The sequence below is a fragment of the Podarcis tiliguerta genome, assembly GCF_965153285.1.
Source record: "Podarcis tiliguerta genome assembly, chromosome: 8".
Classification (NCBI taxonomy): domain Eukaryota; kingdom Metazoa; phylum Chordata; class Lepidosauria; order Squamata; family Lacertidae; genus Podarcis; species Podarcis tiliguerta.
Window position 1 is genome coordinate 30,843,336 of NC_139541.1, and position 24,927 is coordinate 30,868,262.

Here is a 24,927-nt window from a genome sequence, read left to right on the forward strand (position 1 = left end):
GGGAACAAGGACAACTGTCGACTCCCGATTTCTAGAGCAAAGCCTTAAACAAATGTTTCAAAACTCAACTGATTTATGACAATAATTGTTAAGTACTGCACTGAGCAGAAATTATATTGGGCATAACTAACGGCTCATCTGTGAATAAGATCGACTACATCTACATTTTTAACCCTGGAGTTTCATTTAAACATACAGGTATTAAGATTTCTTCTCTACAGATAAATTATGTTTCCAATTATGCAGATCAACTGGGATTCATCCTCTGGGATTTTTACATTTACTGCATGGCAATGAGGACGGGAAATACCATTATTCTGGATGCAAAATTTGCTGTGTTTCCATGAACAGTGGAAGAAACCCCACTCCACATCAGCAGGCTTTTGAAACTCATTATTTTTATGTTCAACAGTTCATAAGCTAAACATTATTGCAAGAAAACCAATTAATTTCTCATTTGCATTCAGTATCTCATTCTCATAAAAAAACCAAAACTTTACCAGAGGATAAAATATCCCAACACAACCATGTTGCAAAAATATTAGCCCCCTGCATATAATTTGAAATGTAGTTCTGCAAAATATAGTTGCAAGCTCATAGTGTTTTTTGGTAACCAATTATAGGCTATCTTACTCATTTAAAACCCTTTTACTGAGAATTATTAAAAAATGTATCTTCAAGGTAGGTTATAAAATACAGTTTAAAAAATACAAGAACAAAGATAACAAACAAAAAGCAGCATCAGCTTCAGACATCAACAGATCCTATCAATGACGGCTCTTAAGAACCAATTTAAAGAGGCATTAAACCCAGTAAACATCCAGGACAATCAAAACCATATCTACCTGGTACCTAAGTGACATCAAAGACTGATAAGGGGAGCAAGAACCACCATTGAGATGCTGCCACAAGAAAGACCCTATTTTTGTCAACCAGAGACCGTTTTTTTTCTCAGAAGGTCAGAATGCCAGAGCTGAGCCTTTGGTGAATATATTAACATCTGGGTAGGTACATAGAATCAGAGGGCTAGTTTGCACCTAACACAGTTCACAGTTAAATGGAGTGGCCTCAGTCAGCTGAGCAAGGCATTGGGTTTGCATGCTCCTCTCTCATTACAACCCCAGACCCTCCAAGTGTCCCTGTTTTCCAGGGATGCCCCTGATTTACAGAAGCTGGCCCGGTTTCTGATTTGATCCCGGAATGTTACACTTTTCCTTAGGATGTCCCTATTTTCACTGGAGAATTGTTGGAGGGTATGGAGTTAGCCAACCCCCGAACGCTTCGGGTAACAAGCTCTGCTAACCTGGAAGCAGATGCTCCTGCTTGCGAACTTTGCCCTGGGATGCGAGTGGAAGTCGCGCACCAGCAGCGCGGCAGGCCCCATTAGCGAAAGCGCGCCTCATGTTAAGAACGGTTTCAGGTTAAGAACGAACCTCCAGAACGAATTAAGTTCATAACCGGAGGTACCACTGTATGTTGGAAGCTGCCAGAGTGGCTGGGGCAACCCAGTAAGATGTGTGGGGTATAAACAGTAAAATTATCATTATGGAATGGGACGTCCCTATTTTCACACCTCCATGAAAAGGGCTTCAGCTGAGGTTACTTTCAATTTCAAAGAATCTTGGCTTAGTATGACGTGTGAGACAGGAAGAGGGATTTTTAAAAAAGCAATTGTTAGTTACACAAGCCAGGTTTTTAAACTATGGTTGAAGTTGGCTTGTTTAGCTAAGAATAAGCCAGCCAGAGTCTGTTTTACTGACCAGCAGGGGAAAAGCAGGGAGTGTGCAAGCCCAATGTCTTGCTCAGGGACTTGGCCACACATTGCTAAACCACACTTTAGAATCATGGGGCAAACCAGTCAGAATATTGGTTCCATGGGGAAAATCCAGCTAGAAGCCCAGCCAGGTTCACTATACAAAATGCACATGAATACACAGCTTCTCACATGCAAGGAAAATCACACTACGTACATAACGGAAACTACTCCAGGGTCATTAGCACAGGATTCTTGGGAGGGTAATTGAAATCAACATTAAGGGTAATTGAAATCAACATTAAGAGGGCAGCAACAGCAGCTAAGGAAATTTCAAGGATTTGTCAGGTTCCCCAAGAGAGGAGTGCTTTGCTTTTCTTCCCCACTCCACACCGCAAGTGCCACAATTGGCAAGGATAAGCATTCCTAAAATAAAGTCGCCTGTTAACAGCAATTAAAGAAGGGTAAGCTAACTCGCGCTGCCGGAGGACAGCACAAATCCTGAGCATTGCAGGGTACAGGTACGTGTGTGAAGGACCAACTCCCCCGACTTGGCACTCTCCGGACTTTGTAGTTCAACCCCATCAGCCCCAGTTAGCATGGGGAGTTGTAGTCTAAAATATCTAAAAAGTTCCAAGTTGGGTGGGGGGCAGTGGGGCTGGTGAGGGACATGAGAGGAAATCTTTTCCCCTTACGATGGTTACATATAAATAGGATTACTAACAGGTTTTAATGGGAGATGGGAACCATCTGGACAGCTGCCTGAATTGTTCCAATTACAACCAGGTTTATTAATAAAGAGACTCTGGCCCTTTTCTCATTAAATGAATGTTTTTGTTGCCTTTACTTCTTCATTTCACACATGTGCAAATATAGTGGCGGTGGTGGAGAAGGAACCCTAACCCCAGAGAGGTGAGGCTGGCTCCCTTTTTGTAACCCTTCTGCTGGCAGGCTAAGACCTTTCAATTGAGACAAGCTTTTGAAAGCTAAGGCGCAGATGATACTGATCACTGGGCTGCTGTCAAGTCAAACTGCATTTTATTTACAGGTTCTAAATGGGTTCCGATGCGTTTTAATTATTGTCCTTAACTTGTTTGTTTTTATTACTTTGTATTTCATAATGCTGCTTTAAAATGTTTTAAGCCGCCTTGAATCCAACTTGGGGGAAAGGCAAGATGTTAATACATTAAATAATAATGAAAATAAAAACTCATTTAACTGCATAGATGCAAGCCTGTGTGGTTTGAAGCTGCCACCAACTCTTGCTGTTCTACTTGGTTTGCTGCCTGCCCCCTTCCCAGCTTGGCATAGACCAGCTGCCCTGCTTGCTGTGATCACCGACAGTGCTTGTGACAGCAGAAAACTCATGGCAATAGCAACGAAGGGTGGGAGGGAGCCACTCTGTCCTCTTCCCAGAAGCTTAGGTAAATCTCACGACCCTCCTCCACTTGAACCTCCAGCACCCTTGGCAGTAGGGCTACTGCAGCAGCAGGACTGCATTACTCGGCTATGCAGTTTACCATCAGAGCAGCACAGAAATGGCAGTGCCCAAAATGGATTAATGATCGTACCAGTCAAATCTCCCTGTGGCATCCTCTGCCAGGGTGGAGTCAGGGCAGCTAAGAGGGCAGATGAATGCAGATAAGAGATGAACATGTAGTTATGAATGGATGCCGTTATCCCTTCCAATTCAAATGGGCTCTGACCCCAGAGTGCTTTTAATTTCTATTTGGCAGCTTGTATTGCGAAGTTATTGGGCTGCATGCTCAAACTCAGGCTTTAGATAGTCTTGTAATGAACAGGATACTAGGAACAGGTTTGTGAACTATTGTCCAACTAGCAGATTTATTGCTAGAAGGAAAGGAATTGAGGCAGTAAACAAAGCAGCGCCTTTGCTTGTGTAGGGAGGTATGTTACCTGCATTACAATTAGCAATGCACAGGGCAGAAAGGCGCCGTCTCTTTCCCTGAAATGTCTTTGCTTGCCTCCTCAAAGAACTGATTACACAAAGCATCCAACATCTCAAGCAAACAGCCAGCAGCACATCAGGTTATGCTTTTTTGCAATGCCTACACTGTACGAGATGTTTAAAGAGAGAAACACACGTTGAGATTTGCATTGACTGCTGTTGAGCAAAATCTTTGCAGACAGCCACTTAATTCTCTTCCCAACACTCATTGTTTCCATTTATTCCAACAGAAGATATCTTGTGTGACATTTACGTACTTATTTTTCTTCACTGCAGACGATTTAATGGAACTCAGTGAATTCCACATTCCCAATAAGCACATTCTGTGCATAAGGAAATTGGGACGCAAAATTCTAAGCAAGCAGACAGCTGTGCAATTTCCACACATAGACAAAAATGTCTGTTTTATAATACACATTCTTCCCACTAAAGTTTCTGCACCTTCATTCCTGTGCTGTCTGAACCTTGACTCTACGCATGTGATGATAACTCACAAGATCATACACAGCTTCCTTGAAGGGTTCCTAGTACAGGCTTCCATGGGGTTTTCCTAATGAGGAAGGCAGGTTAGGGGATAGAAGAAGAGGCAGAGCTGTACTCATGGAGTAAGTGCAAAGTTAATTCAGTTTTCTTGCATACATTGCATCAATTTTCTACACACCTCACTCCTTCCTCTCTTCCACTATTCCTGCTGAAAAAAGTAATGTCGCACAAATAATACTAATATATGATAAATAAAGCCATCAAATATGACAATCACACAAAGGTTTCTTTGCAATTCTTTAAAGCTTTAGGTCACAATCCAGTTTGTAACTTGGAAACAAGGACTTGTGCTACCTGGTGGGATGTCTGGCTTCTTCTATTGAACAATGGACCCCACCAAGACCATATCATGTTTTCAGATGTCTTGATGGCTTTACTGTTTGTGTCTGTGCTACTCTGAGCTCTTTTGGGAGGAAGGGCAGTATATAAATTAAATTAATAACAATATTAATAGTATCACAAACAACCTCAGTTCAAAGAACAGCTTTACCAAGCACTGGTGCTTGATAACCACAGATCCAAATACTGGGTGCACAGTACTGGTCGAGTCATCACAGAAAAAAAGACTGTTTTTATATTCTCACAGTAAGAGGAATGAAGCTGAGCAGAACTGAAGAGTGCAGGTATAACTTGCACACCAAATAGCTACTGCAATAAATGATAATGGCCACTGGCTACAAACAATAACAATCTGACTGACTACACTTAGACTGAACAGGTTCCTTCACAGCAAACCACGTTGCTTTCACTCCACGGCTATCTGTATGGAGTCCATATTTTATATGCTGAAAGTACTTTTGTATCCAAGAAAATACGGTGGCAGCTCTATACTTATTTAGGCGGGATCGTTTTCACATTTATCTAAACAACCTGTGAATTTGTTCAGCAATACATGGAAATACATTACTTAGGCCAATGCTATTAATTCCACTGATAAAGAGGTTTTCAAGACCAGGAATAATTCTTGAAATAACGAATCTGTTTTTGTAGCCAAATTAAAATACCCTGAAAAAGCATCTGAAATAGTGTTATCTCATTGATTAGGCCAATGCTATTTTCACTCTGGTTGATGTACTTATTTTCAAGGCTGAGAGAACTCTTATGCAGTTTACCAAACTGGGTCTGGTCCACACAATCAATCTCTGGATTAATAAGGCAGGATACACACGAGCTGCATGCAGGTCAGGGCCGGTCCAATATATTTTGGCACCTGAGGCAAACCACAAAATGGCGCCTTTCTCTGCTAGGGCTGAGAGGCCGCTGTAGAGATGGCATGTGGGGTAAGGGCTGGTGAGGAAGAGGCAGATCCAAGCAGCGTGCCACAGCCATCGCTGCTACTGCAGCAGCGGGCAATGCATTCCTTGGATGCCAGATCTCCTGCCTCTATGGATTCTGCCGCCTGAGGCAGATGTCTCACCTTACCTCATGGGTGGGCTGGCCCTGATGCAAGTATACAGAGGTGGTTGAACAAGCCAGGATTCAGCTCTTAATCACACATTTCTGTTATGAACCACCTCAAAAACTACGCTTATTTGCTTACAAACAAGCCAGGGTACTAATTTTAAATCAAGGCTTAATATTCCGGCTTGTTTGCAGGGCATTAACGGTAGTTTATGGCTTCACATTTAATGGGAAAGCTATTGTTTACAGTTTATTTTGCTGCTCACATGCAAGGGGCGAGAAAGCGCATGGTGCCATATCTGGCTTTAAGTGAGGATTTGAGTGCATAGATTTGTCCATGGAATTCTATTATGAAAAATGATGACTCTTCAACAGTCTCTTAGATAACTGCTACATAATTACATTATTGCTGGTAATAATTTCAACTTTTTAAATAAAGTTTTAATTGCTGCAATGTTGTGCTATGACTTATATAGCACCATCTATGTACATGGTGCTTCAGCATAGGATGAGAGGACAGATCCATACAGTATTTTTTTTTAAAAGATGAAAAGGAGTGTGGCAGTTGGAAAATGGATTAGGCCTAAACTAAATTGGCATAAAGATGCTCAGACTAGAGAGGATCCCTCTCCCCTTTCAGGCACAATTTAAAGCTGTTAAGCTGTTTATAATGATATAACTGTCAAAAATAGTTTAGCTGGCGTGACTATTTTGGCTACATCTGTTGCAAAAATAAACAGCGTGTTCTTTACATGCAAGGCACAGATCATTCGCATCCCTTCTTAGTTGTCCTCCTCTTTCATAGAGATGAAGAATCTGTGGTGCTCCAGATGTTCCTGAACTTCTAGCTCCCAACAGCCCTACCCAGTTTGGCCAATGGTAAGTGATGATGGGAGCTGTAGTCCAGTAACATCTGGAGTGCACAAAGTTCCCCATTCCTACTGTGTCCCTTACAATTCACGTTTAGGTTACCATCTCATACCCGCTTACCTTAGGATAAGTCCCATTGAACCCAAGCATAGGTTTGCACTGTTAATCTTTTTAAATCCCTTCTCAAATCCCACATTTTCAATGCAATATTTGGGACATTGCCTGTAGTCCCTGTATCACACGGCTCCTACTCAACCTGAGTACCCGTAACTGAAATGTAATTTGCATTTATTTGTATCACACTGCTCCTACTCAACCTGAATACATGTAACTGAAATGTAATTTGCATTTATTTATGCAAAAATTTACACCCCACTCTTCCCTTCCAAAAAAAGATCAACTAAAGCATAAAAATGAGTATAAAACAATAATCCATCATTTAAAAAAATCCCAGACTAAAAGTAGGAAAGAGAAAGAACACAAGAAGCTAAACTATGAAAGAATAAATTAAGCAACAATAGAAAGGCTTCTGTTCTTCTGTTGGCTCCTCTCTTGTAGAATTTTAGCTGGCAAACTCTTTGAGGCTGTACTTTGTACTTCTATACTTTGGAAAGTGCAATGCACTTATAGCTCTAAACAGTGTTGTTATTTCTATATTGGTCAAAGTGCTGTGGGTGCCAAATAATACCCTCCACAAAGTTAGGCACTATTTTTAGAAGGTTAAGGGGGCATTCAAAAGTGAAGCAGGGAATACACCTTCTGATTCTCTTGTCATTAAAGCACTGAGCATGGATGTTTCTGAACAGACATCCTGTGCAAACAAAGCGATGGAGAGCTACAGACCTGACTGCGCTCCTCAGCCAGGCACAGAGAGCAGGGGTGCCAACTTGAAATATATATTTTTTGGGGGGGGAGGGAAGCTCCACCCTGCATAACTGATCACATGAGGTACATGCACAACATTTGAATAGCAATGCCCATCAACTATGGGGGCCCCTGCCCCCTCAAATATTTTATTGTGGGGGCCGAAGCCCCCATGGCTCCTAGGAGTTGGCTCCTATGACAGAGAGATATTGTGAAGGCAGGGCCATAACAAAATGCTGTCCTATAATTCAAGCACTGTTTTTTTACTGCCCGCCCCCTTTTTGTCTAAAAGGAGCTTTTCTTATAGGACTCCCATAGACACAGAATAACCTGTTAAGTTTTGGATTCTTTTCTCCTCTTCCTGAGAAAAACTCTTTTTCTCAGCGTGGAAAAAAACATTGTTGGATCTGAGTCCTGGACGCCACTCAGCCTTGGAAATTCACAACGCATATGCAATTGCTTAATGTTCAGTTTAATTGCTTGTAGATGTAATGCCAAACTGAACTTAAAAGGTATTTCAAAAGTAGTGACTCACCTGCAGTGAAATCATTATTCAGATCAATGAATGCATGGGAGTGAGGTGTGTACAACTTCTTCTGTGTGTCCAGAGCTATGTGCCATGATAAATTCCTATGAAGGGAAATTGTTAACAGTTAGTTTTAAGAACAAGGTTAACACCTGAAGATCATCAATGTTGGCATTCAACCACTTGCACATAACTGATTTGACTTCAGTTATATAATATGTGTGCAAGAGAGAGCAACCTCTAGGTGTATACATACTCAGGCGATCATTTCATGTAATTGAGAAAGCAGGCTTTACTGACAAAGAGCTCATGCTACAATATATGTACCTGGTAGCCTTCAAAATGCAATGAGCCTCATGCTGTTTTGACACAGTTCATTCAAATGGAAGAACAAAGTAAGAGGACAGAAAAACACAATACCATTTCAAAGGACTAACACTGCCTTACGTTTGATCTGAGTAAACATTACTTGCATTCATAATACTTCTATTTTCCAGAAGAAGAAAGACCACTCTCCCATTACAGAGTTGTTACCTTGCCTTCTGCTTTTAACAATGAGCTTGCTTGTTGGGATAATTTGCTGTCAATTTTCTGGAATATGATGTTCCTATTTTGTCATCTTAACCTTTTAATTAGCCCCTATTTCCCCAAAGCTAGCTAAACCAATGGGCCAATTTGTCTTGAATTAAGCCAGCCAACAATTTCAAATGGTAGTGCCCAGAACGCTATGTGTTCCCTCTGTTTAGTATTCCACCGATCATCCCCAGTATTGTAACTTGCTAACCAAAAGATCTTTGCATTGCCACCATCTCCTCTCTCTCCATATTTTGATTTACACTGAGTGACAATGGTTAGGATTTTTGTTTTTGTTCAGTTTCATACTTATTTGCCTGTATTCTGCATATTCATAGGAACATTTCCAAGCAACAAATAAATGGAATCTCAAATAAGGTTGTTAGTACCATGCAACACACAGCTGGGAACTCAGCCAGACAACTATACCCAAGATTCTGCCTCTGTGAGAATGACTAAGCAAGCAGACAAATAGTGAAAATGTATTCTACACATTTGAAGAACTCGTTTTTTAGATCATGCAGAATAGCTATAACTGCATAAGACAAGGCACTCTGGAACAGGAATGAGAAAGAAAGCTTATGTGAAATCTCTCTGAGTCATTTACCGGGTGAGGAGCTTTTTTTACTTCCAAACAGTTGCCTAAACATACTTAATTGGTATTGCTGTTGCTCCTGCTGAACTTCTGACTAGTTCATCCAATGATTAGGTATTCTTTAAGAAGATTTGGCTTAAGATACTTTATTCCTTCAAAGTCTTCATTCTTACTTAAACCAATGCCCCTTTCTTGTCTCAGAATTTAACCTTCAGCCCTTATAAGCAGAAGCCTACTCATTGCAAGAAACTGAAAATTAATGGCTTATAAAAAATAAAAACACACACAAAATCCCAGTCAGGCTGTCCTTTGATGATAAGAGCTCAATTGAATTTGACTTCTTTGCTTGAGGTATTTGGAGGTGAAAATAAATTAAAGAAACTGCTAGTTGCGAGTAGGATCAGGCCAACATTACCTGTTTCTTCATTTAGGGTAGGTCTGGGGAACCTGTGGCCCTCCAGGTGTTCTGGAACTACCATACCCATCAGTCCCAGCCAACATGACTGAGGGCCAGGAATGACGGGAACTGTAGTCCAACAGCATCTGGAGGGCCACACAGTCCTAATCCCCATTATAAAGGGACACATACCACACTGGAAACAACTTGGATGATCCACAGCATCAACATGAACACTTCAGGACAGGTGAGTGCCTGTGTGATCTAGCTTCAGGGAGACACATGTTCAAACTTAACCATGAAGCCTGCTTGACCGTGAGCAAGTTACTCTATCTCAGCTTAAGCCATCCTTACATATCAAAGGTACATCCTTCTGAGCTTGTTGAAGGAAGGGCAACATAGAGATGTAGTGTTTTTGCTTTTTGTTTTTTAAAAAAACAACACAATTTTGGCTTCTCCATGTCAGTCAAGGCTTATAGGGAATCCTTAAAAAGGCAGCGGTAGCCAAGTGGTGCCCTCCAGGTGTTGTTGGTCTTCAACTCCCATGAGTCCCCATGACTGATGGAAGTTGCAGTCCAAAAGCATCTGGAGTGTACAATTTTGGCTACCCTTCTCTAAGGAGACAAGTCAGCAAACTGCAAACAACAAACTGACTACATGCCTAGTGGGAAGAGGATGAAATATATTATCCCCCCCCCCTCTTTATTCCATACTTATTAGTTCTATTGTTCATATTTTGCACCTACTGCTGTCCAAGTACGTTTACCAAAAATGTCCTCTACATTTGACAGACACATGTTTTCATTTCCAAATGGATAAAGACACCATCCTTGATAAGTCTGCATTAATTTCGTCAGAAGTTCCCTATGAACTTATACACTTTCCCCCTTAAAAGACAAAGCATGAAATGCAAAGGAGAGTTGTGCTCTTCACACACTGTGAGGAATTTATTATAATGTGATCCATAATATTCAACCTTTTATTTCTAACAACCACGCTACTTTCTACTAAAACTATTCCCCCTCACTGGGGATGGGGGGGGGGGAGGAAAGAGCAAGGAGACTTTTTGTTCAAAAGCTGATAAAATCTTCCAACACAATCATTGCAAGGTTATGGTTGCTGTCATCCACACCCTTGAGGAATGTGCAGGCTTTGTTCCATAAGTCACAGTTTTTAAACAGAAGTCATCTTGATAAAAATGAAAGAGATTAATGGCCATAAAACTATCTCAGAAGGGCAGAAGAACTTCCCCCTAGACACTTAAAATGATTTCAACATCTAAACACTGTTTCTGTTTTCATAGTACAAAATAATTTGCCCTGCCAAAAACAGATGTTATAAACAGATTTCTGAGATGAAAAAATCAAGTCTTAAAAACAGGAAAAGGACAACAATCCATCTAGTTATCCTAATATAGATATATTAAATTACTGGGTGATTTACCTAAATGAGGGAATATTTTACCTTTTTATTGAAGAATAGTACTCTTAGCCTGAATGATACAAATAGGTTTCTTAATTAAAACATTTAAGTGCCTGGGGACACAAGTTAGAAAAACTGATGTACTGTTTCTATGGAAACAGTGGCATAATCTGATTGACTTCTCTAGGTCTAATGCGCTTCTCTTGACACAATAGCTAAAAAGCCCCAGGGAAGTGCAAAACACTTCACAACAAACCATTTCCTTTAGAGCTGATGAGCATCACCATTGATTACATATAAAACTGAAACATCTGTCAAAGGCTTCAGACACCTGGATTTATTCTGCACTCAGTACCCTTCCATATGTCTATCTTCCTACATACATAAAAATGTAAGCCTGTCATCATACTCCGCAGTTCGCACAGCCACTGACAGGCTGCCCTGGTCCATTAAGCCCAAAGAGCTTGTGGGAGTGGCTGGGTGCAGGGATACCAAAGAAGGATGTCAAAAACACCAGAACAATTAGTTCTAGTGCTTCATTAAAAGAAAGGTCTAGACCATGGGTAGGCAAACTAGATCCGGCCCAACTGCCTTCTAAATCCGACTTGCGGACAGTCCGGGAATCAGCGTTTAACACACAGGGAAAGGTGCTTCACATAGAAGTTTAGTAAGTTACTCTGTGATATGCTCTGTGATATGTGGAGGGGTTTGGTCAGGTGGTGGGGAAGGGCAGTTAGCAAAGGCGCAGCAGCCCCTAGTGTTCATATATACCTCTAAAACAATGGAAACATTAAACAATTGATCATGTGGATTAATTTATTTAATAACCTGATTCAGAAAAGAGGAGCACATGTAAAAAATGTAAAAAAATAGGGCACATGGCCCTATTTGATTTTCAAATAGAGCCACAACTTATTACCCAACTGATTTTTAAAATTACTATTAAAAGGATGATTTCTAGCAACATAATAGATAGCAAATATACAGTACTCCTAAAAAGAGGCATCCTCCCTTCTTTCATAAACAGGAAAGGATGCCTCTTCTAAGATGATTTCCTCTAACAACAGGAGGAAGAAACCTGCAACTCAACTCCCAACAGCCCCAGCCATAGCAATTACTGCCTTATCTTGGTAAGCACAAGCGTTGTGCATTTATGCCTTCAACAAGTCAGCTCACACCAAGCTTCTACAATAGGCTTCTTTCCATCCTGCCATACTTTTCTCTATTGTTCCTAGTGACCAACCATCACAGACTTGTTCCATTGCAGTATTGTAAAGAAACACAGCAGTCAGATGTAGAATCTAATTTGTTTAATAAGATTCGAGTAAACTAACAATTCAATTTTAATCGGATAATGTATAGGTTTAGATATTATTCTGAATAACAGACATTTGTGTTCATAATTTGTGAATATTGGTAATTTTGTGTTTATAGTGTTTCGTAAAATTGATTTGATAAATAAAAAGAAACACAGCAGCTAGAGCTGAAACATCAGCACGCAAAAAGTCATGCACCCTTCCACATTTTCAGCACAAAATTTCCCTCCAAGCTCTTGCTTGCATCGACCATGGTTTAACACCACCATCCACACCGTTATATTATCATTTATGTTAGAGTCCTTTTACAAGGATCTGAAACAATTGTTTAAAACTCATTTGCAAATCCTGATTAAGTGTGAAACTAACAATGGCAAGCATCATAGTGCAGAAGTAATTCTTAACTACTGCTCAAACAAACCGTGTAAGAATAGTCTTGTTGGATCAGACCAAACTCCTGTCTAGTCCAGCATTCTCTTCCCTCAGTAGTCAGTCAAATGCCTTTGGGAGTCCACAAGAGAAGGAAAGTAGGGATTTGTATCAGAGAGCACATAATCTGCTCTCAATCACTTACAAGGCCTCCTTTTCGGTCATGATACAGGACCAGCGCTAATGATGCCAAAATGTGATAAAGCACACATAAATGTTGGTATGTAATGCTATGCCAAACCATTACTCAGTGTGAATGAGCAAACATGCAGGCTTCCAGAGAGGAGAATACGACCGCCTTGCTCCCCATCACTCAATTTGCTGTCACATTGTGCTGTAAAAAGTTGTGGTTTGGCTTTGCTCTCTCCAGACAAACCATAAGATGTAACCAAGATCTGTCCTATGACTTATGGCACATGGTTTGTCTAGAGAGTGCTAAACCACAAGCCAAGGTTCAGACAGCACGCTAAGCCAAACCATGGATCAGCTCAGTGGCAAATGACTTGGAAAGAGCAAAGTGTCCGCAATCTCCCCTCTGGGAGTCAGGATATTTTCTCATATGCACCAAGTGTTATGTGCAAATCAGGCTGGTGTGTCTACAGAGGCAATTATACACCGAATTCTACCTCCCTGTAAGCTCTAGTAAATGCATATCTAAAGCTCAGCTCAGTGCAAGCCCAAAATTCTGTCACAGCAGGAGGATTTATGACACCAATACTGTAAGACAGAAACTTATGACTCAACAATGCATCTTTTCAAAAAGTAATAAATGAATTCAGCTTACCTGCCAAGTAGTACCTGTGGCTTGTCAGAATCACTTGTAGCTCCAAATACATCAGGAATTAAGTCACCATTGAAACTGCAAGAGCAACAATGATAAGATGAACTTTCCAGCTGCTCTGTCAATAATAGGACAATTCCTCCTCCTCTAAGTTTACTACTGCTTCCCCAAAAGTATACAGAAGCTTAGAAAAATATGAAGCTGTCTTACAGCAAATCAGGTCACTGATCCATCAAGCTCTGTATTGTCCACATTCAGACAAAGGCATCTCTTTACCTGGAGATGCAGCCAATTGAATTGGGACATTCTGCATGCAAAGCAGGTGTTCTGCCATTGAGCTACAGCCCTTTCTTAAAATCTGAAGAACAGAGGTTGGCTAAATACCACATTTTAAATGATTAGTACATTTACACTGCAATCCTATATATCCTTTCCTGGGAAAAAGTCCCACTGAACTCAATTGAGTTTATTTCAGAGTGGACACTGCACAGAGAGTCAACTATATTTTCTCTGTTTTATTCTAATTTACAGTTGTAAACTCTTCTCATAATAATGAACATATACTTACTCCATGATTAGTGGCTCATCGTGAAATGTTTTATTTAATACAAACTTACGATTTACATCTGAAAAGAAAGAAAAAATACAGTTGTTAACCTCGGTTCTCTCAACTGCTAAGTATTTCAAGCATTCTGATTTAATTCTGTGGGCTGACTATTAATACAGTTCATTTAAATTAACACTTTTTAACGAGCTGATAGCACTAAACCTGGAATGGGGAACCCCTTGGCCCACAGGACTTAATCCAGCCTTCTGGGTCTCCTCCTGCCCATGGGGAGCTGCTGAGTGGGAAAAGGGTTTTGATGTCATGCAAACTGAGCAACTGCAGTTTCTTTCTCGAGAAGAAGATACGCTGCCAGATCAAATCAGAGAGGAGTATATGAAAGCAGAGACATAGACTTGTGTTCCTTGCAAATATGCAAGAACTGTTCATAGATTTTATAACTGCATCCACACAATTTTCTGGATGCAGCTACATTTTGCGGCTCTGAATACTTGTTAAGGCAGTACTTGCTGTTCAGTTGTGCATTGACATTATTTGCATTCTTCTGCTGGAATTAAGGAGTCCCTTTTGCTTTTTGGGCAGTCACAAAAGAAAGTGTTAGAGAGGATTTTTCTCCCCCTCTAAAACTTATCAGATATTTTTTTTTTACAATGTCCTTGGAAAGAGAAACAGGAGTGCAGTTGCTAAGAATTAAATATATGCCCTTTGTTTCCATAGATAGCAGTCTGAGTGTGTGCGTGCATGAAGGTGTGAGACAGAGACTGTGTGAGGATCTGGCTCCACACATTACTTGAACATATATCCCAACAGTCTAATCATGTATCAATATCCATTACGTGAACCCTTATGAGGCAATATTATTGCTACATTACAAAGTAAAGGAAGTCATAAAATTGTTGTCTATTAATTGTGTGCCTAGAAAGGACAGATTTGAACTAGGCATATTCACTCTACCCCAAAACAATAGTGGTGTATGTGTGAACATAGGAAGCTGCCTTATATCAAACCAGACAATCTGTCTGTCTATCTATCCAGGGTTTCAGACAGTGGATTTTCCCTGTCCTACTTGGAAATGCCTGGGACCTGGACCTGGGACCTTTTCGATGTGCTCTACTACTGACCCATGGCCCTTACCCATGTGTGAAGGTACCGTACCCATAGGGCCCTTGAACACATGGAAGTCAATGGTGGCATGAGCAAGTACGACACTAACTCTCCAACCCCCTCTCCATACATGTGAACAGGGCAATGGCTAGACATCCTTCAGGACTGAACTTGATGATCACTTTCTAGAAATTTTAAAATGGTATTGCCTACCTAAAGTTTGATTATTTCCCCAGAAAATTAAAACTGTTAGGTCAGCGTTAGGTTGTTTTTGAGGACGAGTTGTCAGGAGGACATCCATTTGTGAATCACCGTCATAATCACCAGGAACCACACTGGTTATCACCACATTTCTAAAATTAAAAAAGGTAAAGTATTGTTAATTACTTAGTGCGTGATTGCAAACAATCATGCTTATCATGCTTTCTTTAACAGTGATTTGCACATAATTCTTGCACATAATTCCTCTTCTAATGCAGCACAATATTTGAGCTTATATCATTCTCTATATTCTGCCCACAAAACTCTTGAGGTGTTTCCAACTCCTGGATCTATTTCATGCTTTTAAAATAGGGCTTAATAAATTGCTTCCACATAGAATATAGACTCAAAGGTGAAACCCTAGATAGAGAAGGAGTGAGCGGAAAAGAAGGAATGCCATCATAAAGCTTTTGAAAGATAAATAGAAAGTTTATTATGGCATACATTAGGCAAATGGCAGGGCTAACATCCATTCCAAAGTCTACCAATGGAGCCAGTGTCTCTACCTTGGCTCACATTTGAACAGGGTCTTTCCAGTTCCCTGCACCAACCAAGAATGATCCCCTGAGTAACACTTGGTGGTGCACAGGATTCTTTTCTACATGTCACACACAAGGAGATAAGAGGCATTCCTAGAATAAGTTCCCCAAAGGCCCTCCCCCACAAAAAATGCTTCAGCTAGGTTTAAAATGAGGAAAAATTAAACATGCCCTTGTCTGTAGCATAAGAAAGAAGTTGAATATTTTCTCAGTAATTTTTCACAAACTAATGGCAATGCCAGTATTCAAAACTGCAATCCTAAACAAACTTATTGGACAGTAATTTCCATAACAAACATGTTCAGGATTGCTCTGCCCAATTCTGAATGTAAAGCGTCATTTCTAGTCTACAAGCCACTAATTATGAAGGTTATCACATATCAGGTTACCACAAGTTTCCTATGTGCAAATCACAAAACCACAAGCCACAACCTTCAGACTTAAGTCCCATGGTAAATAAATTCAGCATTTGGACAGTTCATTTAAGTTCAGCAATCAGACAGTTGTAACAAATAGCACACAACAGCCTTCTGGAAAGGCTTATGCCTGTTCTGATGGGATGAGAGCAGAATTCAATCTGCTATATATCAGATGTATTTAACATACCTTATAAAGAGATACTTACGTTAATAATAATTTGACTTTGGGCTTAAAATAGGGTTCTTTTTGGTCTGCCAGGAAAATATTTAATTCACCATCTGAAAACCAAAGAAAAACATGACTGTAGTCTAAAATGAAAACATCATATCAGGAACTGTCATGTAATACATGGTTTTTGAACGACCCTCTGGGAAACCTGTTCCACAATAACTCATCTGTTGTGTGTCTAGACCCTGCAACCACCACCTCGTAAAGAATAACACCAGGACACAGACATTACGTTAATGTTATTGGGCAAATTTTGGCCACAACTTTATTGATTACAGACTGTGAGCGGTATTGGCTTAGGCATTGAATGGACCCGACTATATCTGACTCCTGCCCATTGTGCAGGAAGTCTGGTAAGGGTAAACCACCTGAAAGGGGAGCCCCGTTGATGCAGAGCAATTTGAGCTCCCCCAGATGTTCCCGGTGGGGTCATGTCATGACCCTAGCCCTGCCCCGGGCTTCGGACAAGATTCACCCCCCCCCCCGATTCCTTTAACGGAATACCCTTAAGCTTGGAGGGGCAGATGATGGCCACACCTCCCCTTCCCCATCATAAGGTCAAACAATGCCTAACCACAAAACCTTACAAAGTTGTGACCATTGCAACAAGGTAGGTGAAAACCAAATGGCCCCATGCCAATTTTGCCAAGTGGAAAAAATCCTACCAGGCCCCTCAATGGTGACCAACCGAGGTCCATAGCAAGGCGAACAAAAAAGAAACCTGAAAATAGGGAGGGAGGGCAGGAGTTTGAAGAAGCGAGCCAAGAGGAAGCCCTCTGGCTCGTGCCTCAGCTTAAATGGTCCCAGCCACGCCCCCCCCCCGCAGCCCCTGGATTGGCTGGCTGGACAATGACGTGGCCAGGATCCCCTGGGCAACACGGGACTTCATCCCCAGCCCCCAGAGGAGAGTGGGTTGCCATGTGGTCCACCGCAACTCCTCCCCACAGTGAAGTGGAGTAGACTTAAGGAACCCTAGGGTAAGTGTCGTATGCTTTACATAACTTTCTAGGGTAAATGTACACACGCGTGCACACACACACATACACACACAGTTCACAAGGCACACTGCCAGCTCTGCTAGACTTTCACTCTTTCTCTATACAAAGTGGGAGAGTGCCCCTAGAACAGACCTAGCACTCCCATGAATGCTGCAGGAAAATATAAGTAATGATGAACAAACTTTTCCAGGGAACCTTGTTCAGCATTACTAAATTTCTCACTGAGTAAGCCCTAGGTTCCCTGGAACAAAGTTTGAAAGCCACTGTTGAACTATAGTGAGATTACACCCAGACACCACACACCCACCCCAGGTCTAAATGTAATGCCAAATCATACTTTGTCTTTACATGAACACGTCTAACTGGTGTACATGCTCAGGTCAACATGCTCCCTACTCCCAACTCATTTCATAAATGGTTTCCCTCCTTTCATGGTTCCCCTAAAAATTAGACTTTTGTTTTGCCTCAAAAAGAAAACTATGAATTGAAAAATATCATGGGTTTCAATTCTTGTTTGCAGGGCAAGCACAAACCATAGTGTTCTGGTTAACGCAAAACTGTAAGCTATGGTTTGCCTAAAAAGAGGTAACTGCTGCATGTGAAGGAAAGTGAGTTTGGCTTCACAACTGAACCACTTCAAAGTCACATCTTTCTTTATCTGGGCATTATGAATCTTATCTTGTGTTATGCAGTTTCCCATTTCAATATGTTTCTTATCAGTTACAAGGGTAACAGAGACATATCTTGACAAATCTTGTTCTTTACCACTACAAAGACAATTGCCTGCTATGAATTTATATGAATTTACACAGAACAAGAAAACCTATGAAACTTACAGAATTCTGGGCAGAAAAGTTGCTCTAACCATGCTGCTGGGCTTCAGTATACAACAAAAGCCCATCCCAACTACTTCTATTAATTGTGATTTAGTCTGGAATCAACTACCAAATCTGAGGCATGCTGCAGACATGTGAGTTGTATTGAGTCATTAGGGCGTGGCATGAATGAGGACCAATAAAGAACAACAGGTTTCTTTCACCAGCTCAGAGCTTTCCACCCTAAAGCTAACATTCCTTTTGTAAACACAGAATTCACTTCATATCCACAATTGGCAGACATGGGGCTGCTCAAGCCATGCTCTACTTGGCTCTAGTCAGAGTAAACCTACTGAAATGAATGCACCTAACTCTACCTATATGTTCTATTTTATACGGTCGTCAAATGTCTGTAAAACAATCAAGTGGTATATAAATTGTTAAAAAAGAAACAAAACTTAGCTATGCCCATTCATTTCAGTAGGTCTACTGTGATCAGAACTAACAATGTAAACAACCCTTCACCATTATTTTGGCAGATCCATTGCAACTGATTAATCTATTTGCCACTTGCCTGGGTCCAACACCCCCCCCCAGGTCCTTTGCCTCCCCAGGTGAGAGGTGGGCCACTAATGGAGAAAGGAGACATAGCTGAAAGCTGGGCAATATCTCTACCATACAGTGTACTGTATAAAAGTTCATCGTGATTAGTTTCTGCGAAACATCCTTTGGGAATAGTAATTAACCCCCACCCAAAAAAGTTTTGTGTACTACCATTTTGTTCCCATTCATGTTGGGTATAATTCTCTCTCCTGCTTCAGTCCAAGCTGCTCAATCAGGTTAACTTATATGCATTTCTCTTCAGTATTTACTGACTTCACGATTACTTCCAATTGTTCATAATATAACAAGTAAATGACGTGTCATTGCTTTTTTGAATGTTTTAAAAGCAGTTGCTGCTGATAATACCGTGGTCTTACCCTCTTTTGTCAATCGCTCTGTGATTTTGTTTTGTTTTGGCAATCAAGTACTGTAGTGTATAAATTTTATGAAGTAACAGATAAATAAAGAAGATATTTATGTGGTGTGTTGCACGAGGGATGCTGTAAACACAGCTGTGGAGAAGTGGCATACAAATAAACGGATGATGAAGAAGATGAGGATAATGTTGATGCCAAGCCCACCCCGACCCAGCCAAGGTCCGCCCTCCCGCCTCGCCTCCCTCCTCACCTCCCCTCAGCACGAAAAGGTCCGTCTGCTTGTCGGAGTTGAAGTCCCCGAAGGCGGCCAGCGTCCCGTAGGCCTGGTTCCCGAAGAGCTGGGACGTGACATTCTGCAGGGCCCAGCCGGGCCTCGCTCCCACCAGGAGGGACGAGAGGAAGAGGAGGAAGGGGGGGAACGGGAGGCCCCTCCGCGGGCGGCGGCAGCAGGGAGCCCTCATCGCGCACGGGCAGCAGCAGCAGCGCCAACAAACTGGGTCCTCCTCCTCCTTGCCACCGCGACCACCAACATCACTTACAGCCCCATCCACTGAGGCGAGGAATGTCAGGAAGGGGGGGGGGGAGAGAAGAACCACCGCGAAGCGAGAGGGCGGAGGGGGCGCGCCTGTCACAATCCCGACCGGCTTCCGGGTTCGCTTTACGACAACGTCGCGCCCGCTCCCTTCTTCACGGCCCGCGCGCCCTTCAGCCCGCATGCGCCGCAGGGACGCGTTTACGGCCAGGCCGGGCAACTGCTCAACCGCCTGCCTCGGGAGTTGGGGCGGGGGAAGGGAGAGTCCGGGTCTGTGAGGCGAGCGCCAGAGCCGAGCTCCGAGGCTTCCTCTGACGGCTCGGCCGCCGCCGCCGGTCCTCCCCTCGCCATGGCGTCCGCTCTGGCCGACGTGAGCTGGAAAGTGCTGGAGCTGAGGGCCCGCTCCAAGCGTTCAGGTCTGACCTCTGCCCCCCTCGCCTGCCCTTTCGCCTCCTCAGGGGGAAGGGGAACCGCGCTTGTTTTGCCTGAGGCTGTGAGGGCGGCGGGTGTCGCTTGACTGGACTGCCGCCCACCCGCCTCACCCACCCCGCTGCCCTGGCTCCCTTCCCTGCCCCCGCTGCTTCTTCCTTCTCCTCGGCCCTTGCCTTTCTTTTTTCCTTCTCCCTCGCCTCAAATAACCCAGCGCTCTGTTTCCAACGGCGGACATCCCAGCCAGATGTCTGCAGGACAGGAACCTCACCAAGCAGGGAGGCAGAGGCAGAGCACCTGCCCTCAGGGCCTGGCATTTGCAGCTATACTACCCCTGAATGTGGAGGTTCCGTGCCTAAGAAGATGCCCAGCGCTGAGACAAACCCTCTTGGCTCAGTGTTGCTACTCTAGTGGTGGGGAACTTGCGCCCCACGACATGTTGCTGGGTTGCAACATCCATAGTTTTCGGCTTGGCACGGGGGGGGGGTGAGGGGGGGAAGCTGATAGGTGTTTGTAACCCAGCAACATCTGAGGGCCACAGGTTCCTCGCTCCTGGACTGCTCTGACCCGCAGCAGATTTTCAGGGTTTTAGGCAGGAGTCTTTTCTAGTCTTCTCTGGAGTTAATAGGGATTGAATCAGGAACGCCTGCCTGAAAAATAGGTGCTCCACCACTGAAAGAAGGATGAAGGCCTTTCTCCTAAAGTAAAAGGGACCTGCTGAATCAGGTGAAGGTCACTGTCCAGTTTAATGCACTGTTTAATCTGCTGCATGCTTACTCAAAAGTAAGTCATGTTAAGATCTCACGAAACTCAGTGGTACATACTTATCTGAGCCAATATGCTCAGCATGGTTGCCATGCTTTGTTTTCTGGAAGCATGCTGTAAGGGACACAGTCTTGTCCTAAGAAGCCCACAAGCAGGCCATGAAGAAAACAGCCCTCCCTTTCTCTTCCCACCTGAATGATATCTAGTAGTCCCCTGTCTGAGTTAGCTGTTATGGTCAATGATTGTTGATTAAACTCATTCTCTATAGCTTTGTCTAATCTCACTTTAAGTCTTCTAAGACAGGGGCTATCACATCTTGTGGCAGTTAATATCTGCCTGTTCTGAACTGTAGTATTATAAGAGGAGAAAAACTTTACTTTGCTCACTTCTGGTTTGCCAGAAGCGGCTTAGTCATGCTGGCCACATGACCCGGAAGCTGTACGCTGGCTCCCTTGGCCAATAAAGTGAGATGAGCGCCCAGAGTTCTCCGTGACTGGACCTAACGGTCAGGGGTCCCTTTACCTTTAAAGTCAAAAGGTGACAACCTCCCCCTCCCTTGTTTTTTAAGGGCAGGGTCTTGTACAAGAGCTTCAAGCTAAGTAGAAGTGCATCAGATGTGGCTTTCCCTCATCATCACATGCAGTGACATGGGGACGAGCTAATGGGGAAAAGCATCACAGTTTTATCTCTTCTGTCACATAGATGCTGAAGACACAGAAACTCTGGCACAGCAGAATTTAGAAGTCCTAGACTCTTCAACTTTTTCTCTTCTTCCCCTGCATAACTGAAGGCAGAGGTTGAAGCATCTCTCTCCACCCACCCCACTTTTCTTTACCTTCAGAGTTGTCCTTTCTTTGTCACCCTCATAATACGGTTTTCCCTGTGTTCTCCCCCCCCCCCCAATGATTTGGTCTCTCAACTTTTCGAGCACCCTCAAATCCTCCTCCTCCCTCTTCCTTTCACTACATGCTCCGTTTCCCACTGTTCTCACTTTCCCTGGTCCATCAACAACCTTTCCCTGCCTCAGCTTGTAGCTATTTTTGTCTTGCTTGTTCCATCTGGCAGCTTTGCAAGTCACTTGAAAAGGCGGCAGCAGCTCTGGCTGACACTGAAGATGCAAACTCTGCTGTTGCCTGTTTATATTTCTCCCTGTGGCTCTGTTATAAATATCACTAATAAAAGTCTTAAGAGAAAGTTTAGCAGAGACATGTGTTGGGTCTCAGTAACTTGCATAATTTCTTGCATGTGTTCAGCTGCATCTTGCCTTATTTCTGTGCAAGTTTCTCAACTTTATGGGAACACATCAAAGTCTTGTATCAAATTTGTAGTTCCTTCCCTTGAGAAGAGAAAACTTAGTTTTCGACCACCAACCACTCATGCCCATTGCTTTGTAGTACTGATGATCCCTACAAATAAATTTGGCCAGTAAATGACTATCATTTGGGCTTGATATTTGAAATTCACTTTATCCAGTGATGAGTGACTTTGCTACTTATATCATTTAATTAGATAGTTAAATTTCAAATCACTTCCAGGGCCATGCACTTCCAGAACAAAGTCCTGTGGAGCACATTGTAAATAAGTAGCCTACTACGCACATCATTGTGTTAGACAAGCTAATAAACATTAATGTGTTCTTAAATTACTATTACCTTGAACAATTACTATGGTTCCCTTGATTTGCTTGTTCCATTACAACACACTTCAGAACATGACTTTTAAATTATTTACCTGACAAATAATATAGAATAGGCTATAGTGACTCTACAAATGATAATTTAAAATTCAGTGCTAAAGCAAAAGTAAATAAGGTAAATACCCTTTCTTTCCCCTCACATTTTGTATTTGACCTATGAAGTTTTGTTTGAATCCTAAGGCTGGCTGGCCCAAACTGCAGTTAGAAAATATCACAGAGAGCACACGTTTTCTACAATACATACGCTAACCTAACTTTCATATGGCAGTATACATGCTTATGGATATATGTTTTCATTGCCAAACCTGACCAGGTGTAAATTGATCTATAACCAATGACTTGCACCCCAGACTTAACCTTACATGACACTGTATGTGAAATTTCCACTGAAAGTACTATATGCCCACCAGCTAATCAGTACAAAATATCCACATTCAGAGTTGGGAAGCTTTTGGCTGCTAAGAAATTATGCTCTGGCATGAATTTAAAACATTTTCCAGGCCTTTTCAAAAGTGTTTCCACATTCCATCTTTTGAGCTGAATGTGTTTCCCAGTCTGCCTTAAAGGAGTGTTGCCAAATCAAGTATAAACTTAAGCTCTAAAAACTGCAAACATGTTTTGATACGGATTTATTTGATTATAAATAGAAGTTTGTGATTATTTAATTGTATTGTGTGCAGGGAAGAAAACTGCTGGGAATTTTAAAACAGATCATTTAAATTATGTTAATGGGTGTCCTGAAAACATCGCTGAGGTCAAAAAGTATTTATATAGGCACAATAATTTATGCACAAGAATACCTGGCAATACATTGATATTGTGTTAAAAAGTTGCAAACCTTTTGACCGTTACTGACTCAGTATATTACAAGTGAAAACTTTTCTTTGGATTGGGGCCCACATTTTTCTATAGTACTTTAAAAAAATGCCATCAAGTATGGCAAAAAGTTATTTTAACCAGCATAATACACAGTACATTTTTTAAAATACGTTTTTTTACCAAATAGTTTATCAACCAAAAATAGCTGACCATATTAAAATATATGGTAATAAATAGGAAAAGTGTATTCATAGAATCAAAGAATTGTAGAATTGGAAGGGAACTCAAAGATCATCTAGTTCAACCCCCTGCATGCAGGAATCTCAACTAGATCATATATGACAGACAGATCATACATCCAACCTCTGCTTAAACACATCCAAGGAAGGAGAGTCCATCACCTCTCGTGGGAGTCTGCTCCACTATCGAACAGCTCTTGCTGTCGGAAAGTTTTTCTAGATCAGTGTTTCTCAACCTATGGGTCCCCAGATGTTGGACTACAACATCATTCCTAGCCAGCATGACCAGTGGTCAGGGATGATGGGAGTTGTAGTCCAACAACATCTGGGGACCCACAGGTTGAGACAGATCATACACCTAACCTCTGCTTAAACACCTCCAAGGAAGGAGAGTCCACCACCTCTCGTGGGAGTCTGCTCCACTATCGAACAGGTCTTACTGTCAGAAAGTTCTTCTGTTTAGTCATAGAATCATAGAATTTTAGAGTTGGAAGGGACCCTGAGGATCATCTAGTTCAACCCCTGCAATGCAAGAATAGGCAGCTGTCCTATATGGGAATCAAAGCTGCAACCTTGGCATTATCAGCATCACACTCTAACTAACTGAGCTATGCTAGTCAGAATCTCATTTCTTGTAACTTGAAGCCATTGATTCGGGTCCTAGCCTCCAGAGCAGCAGAAAACAAGCTTGTTTCATCCTCCATGTGACAGCCCTTTAGATATTTGAAGATGGCTGTCATACTTCCTTTCAACATCAGAAGTGTTTTTTATCTTCAAGATACTGTTACTGATACTGTTACTGGAAACAGTGCTGCAAGCAGTGGGTTTTTTTGAGGCCTTACAGAGTTAGACTGATCAAATAATTTTTGAGGCCTTATAGACTGACAAAATAATTTTATTTATCCATATTTATGCAGCTGTGTATCATTTGGCCCCCTGGCCCTTCAGTCCTGGCAAAACTGGACGAATGAACAAACAGTATAGTTGAGAGTGATCCAGTAGTTGGTGAGGTTCTCAGAGACATGGAGCCTATGGCCAGTGGGGGAACAGGATCATAGCTTCTTTACAGCCAGATATGCATATTTCTTGTATTTGAGC

At 42.1% G+C, this 24,927-nt stretch overlaps 2 protein-coding genes across 10 annotated transcripts in view; one reads left to right on the forward strand and one right to left on the reverse strand.

The window, feature by feature from the left end:
* Window positions 1-20,065, reverse strand: part of ITFG1 (integrin alpha FG-GAP repeat containing 1) — a gene marked incomplete at its 5' end in the record, with an annotated part of 105,794 nt that extends 85,729 nt beyond the window's left edge. The window contains 6 exons of the mRNA XM_083451887.1: window positions 7,936-8,030; window positions 13,443-13,517; window positions 14,008-14,065; window positions 15,322-15,461; window positions 16,534-16,606; window positions 19,600-20,065. Of these exons, the coding sequence (XP_083308013.1) occupies window positions 7,936-8,030; window positions 13,443-13,517; window positions 14,008-14,065; window positions 15,322-15,461; window positions 16,534-16,606; window positions 19,600-20,065 (907 nt within the window). The remainder of the gene's footprint in view (window positions 1-7,935; window positions 8,031-13,442; window positions 13,518-14,007; window positions 14,066-15,321; window positions 15,462-16,533; window positions 16,607-19,599) is intronic.
* Window positions 20,066-20,067: 2 nt separating this feature from the next.
* PHKB (phosphorylase kinase regulatory subunit beta) overlaps window positions 20,068-24,927 on the forward strand; it is a gene marked incomplete at its 5' end in the record, with an annotated part of 136,716 nt that continues 131,856 nt past the window's right edge. For 4 of the 9 annotated variants that reach the window (XM_083451835.1, XM_083451834.1, XM_083451840.1 and 1 more), the window contains one exon: window positions 20,158-20,297. Coding sequence is in view for 3 of the 9 variants with exons in the window: in XM_083451837.1 (XP_083307963.1) it covers window positions 20,231-20,297 (67 nt within the window). Of the gene's footprint in view, window positions 20,298-24,927 lie in introns of all 9 variants that reach the window. The other 5 variants (XM_083451836.1, XM_083451841.1, XM_083451837.1 and 2 more) reach the window with 4 other exon arrangements.